Source organism: Chaetura pelagica, unplaced genomic scaffold (genome assembly GCF_000747805.2).
Source record: "Chaetura pelagica isolate M959 unplaced genomic scaffold, ChaPel_1.0 scaffold76, whole genome shotgun sequence".
NCBI classification, from domain to species: Eukaryota; Metazoa; Chordata; class Aves; order Apodiformes; family Apodidae; genus Chaetura; species Chaetura pelagica.
The window spans coordinates 6,004,754-6,010,753 of record NW_009970723.1 but is presented as its reverse complement, the minus strand read 5'-3'; the positions used below and the strand labels follow the sequence as shown (position 1 = coordinate 6,010,753).

General features: G+C 39.1%; 1 protein-coding gene across 1 annotated transcript in view; it reads right to left on the bottom strand.

The window, feature by feature from the left end:
- The window catches only part of NECAB1 (N-terminal EF-hand calcium binding protein 1), a 56,851-nt gene that overhangs the window by 13,818 nt on the left and 37,033 nt on the right, over positions 1-6,000 (bottom strand). Inside the window, exons 6-8 of the mRNA XM_010006421.1 lie at positions 3,929-4,065; positions 2,494-2,606; positions 935-1,011 (exon numbers count right to left, since the gene is read on the bottom strand). Of these exons, the coding sequence (XP_010004723.1) occupies positions 935-1,011; positions 2,494-2,606; positions 3,929-4,065 (327 nt within the window). The remainder of the gene's footprint in view (positions 1-934; positions 1,012-2,493; positions 2,607-3,928; positions 4,066-6,000) is intronic.

Here is a 6,000-nt window from a genome sequence, read left to right as displayed (position 1 = left end):
GCCCGGAGCCGCAGTCCCAAGGTCCCGGAGCCGCTATCCGCGCCGCTGAAACCGCCGCATTTCCAGGGTCTGCAAACAGCTGTGCCGCAGCTACGGGGGGGGGGCGACCTGCGCTTGGGAGTGCCTGCAGCTGCTTTGCTACCCAGCTCATCCTACCTGCACTGCCGCGTGGTGAGACAATTCCGGCCACCCCAGCTTATAGGGGAAAGTACCTGCACACAAATCGCGACCCTATACGGCAACTTCGTCGGGCATATCCCTCCCCCTCCTTCCCTCACTTAAATAAGTAAATAAGGTGTGTAACTAAGGTGTACTTCATGTGTTTTAATCACTCATTTTGAACCTCCTGCCCCAAATTGCTTTGTTTTCCCCACAATAAACCGTGCATTTCGTAAATTCTAATTGGGGATTGGCTGCTGTTATTGGAAATATTAGTAAGCACTGAGCAAGTTATTCACTCGAAAAAGTCAGGGCATAAGCCCCTGTCTCCTCTGTGTGAGGTGATACCCACGTGTGGATCTCTCAGCAAATCCTGATAAGTTAATACACTCCAATAAGGAGATATAATAGGTCACGGATCGTGACACAAACCCTAAAAAGATACGCTTGTCTCATGTTCCCCAAAACAAGCATAACTAAATACAGTAACATCCTCCTGTCATAAAATGATGTGACTTTTCTGATCTTTGTAAGGACTTATAGTGATGGGAAGGGGGAAGCAGAGCTTGGGAAAACCATGTTGTGCTCTCATGAAATAGGAAAAGAAGGTGATGAGGGGAATATGTAGGCATTTAATGAGTGTTAGCTCACTTAAATGGCATTTCAGTCATTATTAGCTGGGAAGACTGTGACTGGGACATTGAAAGCATTTGTAGTTTAAAGATTTTCAGTAAACTGAAAATAAGAGAACAAACAGGTGAAAAAACCCACACACCTTCTTTTCCAGCCTGTCAATCAGTTTTTGGAGTCTGTTTATCTGAGTCACCCACTGGCTGTCTTCCTCAATCCAACCTTTGGAAAATATAAAAAAAATAACATTTATAAAAGGTTTCTAAATGCTGGAGAATAGTATATTAATTTATTTTATAAACAAGTTTATCTTAGGTTGCAATTTATTTTGCTTCTCAGTGATTATGCTGCAACTACTTCAATGTTCATTTAGGTGTAAGTAAAGGAAAACATTATTTGACTATATGAATTATTTTCTTTCTTTCAAAGATAAGAGTAAAAATCCAGTACAGAATGACAACTACATTCTAGGCTAAAATCATGCTGATACCTGAAGAAAGGAATACTATCCTCTGCAGATGGAATCAGCTCATAACCTCAGCACCTTCTGCTCAAAATGCAAAATAAGCTTGGGTTTGTGGGTATGTTAAAGCTTTCTCTGTCTTAATATTTTTCCTTAGTTTGCCATTTCTTAATCTTTTTTATGTAAAAGTTTTTGTACAAGTAAGTCAGCTCTTCTGCTGCCTAGTCAGACTGTCTCTGGGATGCCTTTCAAATATATCCCATGGAGAGACCATGTGCTGTGTCTTTTCTGCTAGTCCTCTTTCACCTGAGAGCACTGGTGAAGGTAAAAAAAATGCAGTCAAAACTGTCTTGAATATCCTTGGCATGGTCAATACAGCTTAGGTGCTACCATCTATCTTCCTTCTGCAGAGAGACAGCAGACTTGCTGTAGGATCCTGGCTGGTAGGACTTTGCTGTGGTCCTGACACAGTGCTTCCAGCAGGATTCCAGGATTATTCAGAGTATGTATGTTGCTCCCCAATTAAAATAAATAAATAAATAAGTTCTTATAAACAGCAGAAAATAATTGGGTGTAAATTTGCAGCTAAATGATTGATGTTTCTGGCATGTCCTGTTCAGATCCGAGTGGTCAAGAAGTGGGCTTGACCCATCAGGTACTTTGGTGTTTCAGCCATCTTCAAGCCTTGTTTCTCAGATACATGACAAAGCCTAGAGATGCCTTCCCTGCAGCCTCATGCTTGATGTCAGTGCTTCCAAAGAATCCCTCCCATGTTTTCCAACGCAGAAATGCTGTCTCAGATGGGTACTTCTTTGTAGCATCGTAAAAAATTTTTTTTTCTTTCAGGTTTTGTGTTTCTCTTTCTGTTTCATGTTTGTTTCTCTCAATTTGGATGCAAGTCATGACAGAGAACTTGGTTCTGTATAGGTTACAGCCTTTGCCATTTCATTCTTACCTGCAGGCTACATGTTACCTAAGAAATGCTCAATCAACCCCAAAAAAACAGTTTGGCTTATAATTATGTATTTATTTTTTAACAGTTCAGATCTATGGGTACATATTTATTTTCCTTACCATATGAGCTAATATTCTGTATTAAATTGAAGATTGATTTCTGTCAGTAAAATATCTGAGATACCATTTCTAAATAAAATTTTTGAGAGGAAGGTACATGGAGTTTTTTCCCTAAATGTTTGTGCATGCACATGTTTTAAATAACTTTAAAATGTGAAATACTCTACCTGTGCCAAAATGAGGGCTATTTAGTGACAGGCTGTTGTTCCTCTGAAGCCTTCGAGCTGAGCGTTTTCCTGGCCACGGAACTGAGAGCACTTCTGGTTTTGTTGGACCTTGTCTGCACAGAAACACAGTAGACTTCATAAGGTAAAACATGTGGGAGAGATCTCCTCTCTCTGTTTTCAAAAAATGTGCTTGTATGTTGCCTTTTGAATTGAAATGGAGAAATACCTATTGATTCCACTGAATTATTTTCTGTATTTTCACTATTAATAATTAGTTGTGTATAGGTTGCTAGTGAAGAGAAAAAAAAAAGAAAAAAAAAAAAAAAAAAGGAGGCTTAAGCTGGTGTAAACTTCTCTTTTAGGGAGAGAAAGCCCTGGGTCAGTGTCTGTCTGTCGTGTGATTCTGACCTGGCCTAATTTTTCTAGCATCTCTGCAGAGGAACTGGGATCACAAGAACACCTAAAGTGAGATATGAACTTTAAACATTGGCCCCTTCAGCTTAAAGACAGAAAAAATAAACAACAGTTTATATCTCTTGATAAGGAAGGAAAATGTATGATAATTACCTAATAATGGATGGAGTACAGATACATTTTCAGGGACCAGCACTGAAATATGGCAGATACAGAATTATTTTTGTTTCTACAGTGATGACAGAGTTACTGAAACTTCAGAGTCTGTGTGAGGACTGAGGGCTATCTCTACATGGTTCTTCCTCATCATCCAACTAGAGAGCAGTGAAGAACCAGAACTATGGCTAGTTTTGAACAGTTAGTTGGATGGATGAGTGGTTGCAAAGAATAGTAGACAGCAGTCTCAACAGTTCGTAAACAATTCCCAGGTCACTTCTTTGGAAAGCTCCCTAGTCTCCTAAAGTACAAAATGAAGGCTTACCAAAAGCTCACACATTATGTTAAGGAGATGTTTTAAGATGGCATTTTATGCAGCATAAAATCCCTTTACAGTAAGCCACATTATGTCAGTTCTACGTACAACCCACCACAGGACCAGACTGGAACCTGTTGTACTCAATTTCAGGATTTATTTCCTATTTGGAATAAAAGTGTATCCTTATTTATCATAGAATGGTTTGGGTTGGAAGGGACCCTAAAGCTCATCTAGTTCCAACCTCCATGCATGGGCAGGGTCATCTCCCACTAGACCAGTTTGCTCCAAGCCCCATCCAACCTGCCCTTGAACACTTCCAGGGATGGGGCATCCACAACTTCCCTGGGCAACCTGTGCCAGTGTCTCACCACCCTCACAGTGAAGAATTTCTTCCTAATGTCTAAACTAAATCTACCCTCACCCAGTTTAAAGCCATTACTCTTGTCCTTTCACTACATGCCCTTGTAAAAAAGTCTCTCTCCAGGTTAGTGGGTGAAATGTAAAACGGTCTTGGAGGTTCACAAGTTGGGCAAGAGGATTGCTCACCTCTCCTGCCTAGTCTGCTCCTCTGTAGTTTCCATGGCACATTCCAGGGAGCTCTGGAGGGACTGAAGCTGATTCACTGTTTCCTTCAAAAGAAAGCGAGTCACAAACTGCTCCAAATTAGAAGCTTCTTGATAGTCCTAAAATGACATAAACAACAACATAAAGAGATGAAGATTTGCCTACAAGGTTAGAAATATGTGAGGGAAGATTCAGGCTTAATTCAGAAAATAAGCAAATTGAAATACATGCAGCTTGCTTATACATGCAAACCACATAAGTAGCCTATATGTTTCTGAACAGAAAGACCTCTGAACTTTCAGGTATAGACATGGATCCCGCTCAGACTGAGAGAGTTCCAGGTACACAGTGGCAAAACATAGTTCCTACTAAAAAAACCCCATTTCTTCATATTTCTTAACTCTAGTTGAGGGCAGTACCACATTACTTGCTTAAGCATGGAAAAGCCAAGATATGATTGAAAACTGCAGAACTGAATTGGCTGAAGCACTGTCTGTGCCAGAGAGATTGTCTTCTGAATTTGTGTCTTTGACTGAATTGTGTTCCTTTAATTTGTTTAATTATTTTTGAAACCATAGATCTAAATATTTCACAATTATATTAAATTACAGTAAGACAAGGGGTAGTGGTTTTAAACTAAAAGACAGTAGATTTGGACTAGACGTAAGGAAGACACTTGTTTACAAGGAGGGTGGTGAAACACTGGAAGAGGTTGCCCAGTGAGGTGGTAGATACCCCATCCCTGGAAACATTCAAGGTCGTTGGAACAGGCTCCAACCTGAGCAACCTGATCTAGCTGAAGATGTCTCTGCTTACTGCATGGGGATTGGACTAGATGACCTTTAAAGTTCCCTTCCAACCCAAGCCATTCTGTGATTCTCTGACTACGAAATGCATCTCAATGTTGAGTTGGAGCTTGGTTATTAAAAAAGTTTGCACCTACATTTAGTCTGTAATGGTTCTTTGTTTAATGACATTTCCAATATATTTTATGTGTTCAAAAAATATTTATGCCTCTTTGGGGTAGATAATTTCAGAAATAAAATTTCACACTTGCTCTCTCCTTGGCCCAACGAATCATATTTCCATGGATGGGGTTGACTTTAGCATTTCTGGCAAGCCCAGATCATGACATGGAAACAGTGCTGTGGTACAGGGATAACCTATACAATAATAGAAACATCATCTTTGTTGTTTTCTCATTAATAAATGTGATAGAGAGAAATAGCAGACCCCAAGAACCTCTTCTCACTGTGTAGACCTCCCATCAGGAATAGAGAAGGAAAATGGGTTTCCATCTCTTAAACTCTGAATGAATTTATTGGCTTCTACTCTGATGAAATTCTGCTGGTGTCTATTTTTCATAAGCCCTAGGTCTGCTTATGTGTGCAGAAAAGCCTCTCAGCTGATCTAGGAAGCTTTTGGGTACAATTCCATGTAAAATTATTTCATAAAATATGAGGCACGTTGAATGAAAGGTTTCTATAATCTCTTTTAGACTCCTCTTAGGTTTTTTGCATGTGTGTATTGTTGCTATCAGAAAACAAATAGGGGATCTTTTGAAACTTAAATATAAAAAAAATGATTGTAAGAAAATAGCTTTAAAAGCATTTTGCCCTTAAATGAGAGCAATCTATTTCCAATATATGTTGTTAAGTTAGTTCTTTTTGGAAGGCTTCTGCTATAGGCATCTCATATGTTAAACCCCCTGTGAATCATCAGAAGCTACTTAAGTAGCCAGAAGCATCACAGTCTTCTACATTTACATCTTCTGTCTTCAGATTAGTCAGGTGTGAGCCACCCTGCAACAAATAATTTCTTATTTATACATATTTAAAATAGATACTCGTGGGAGATTGTATGTCTACCTTTAGAGTGAATACCTGAGCCTCAAACCAGTCCTATAAATAACATTTATGGGAACATTTATGATTACTGAATCTCATTATGCAATACAAAAGCTGATTTTAAATTGTTTCCATTGTAACTGATTTAAAACTTCATTGCACCTGACAGATAATGTAATTTCCAAAAAAATTTATTCTCTGTGGCAT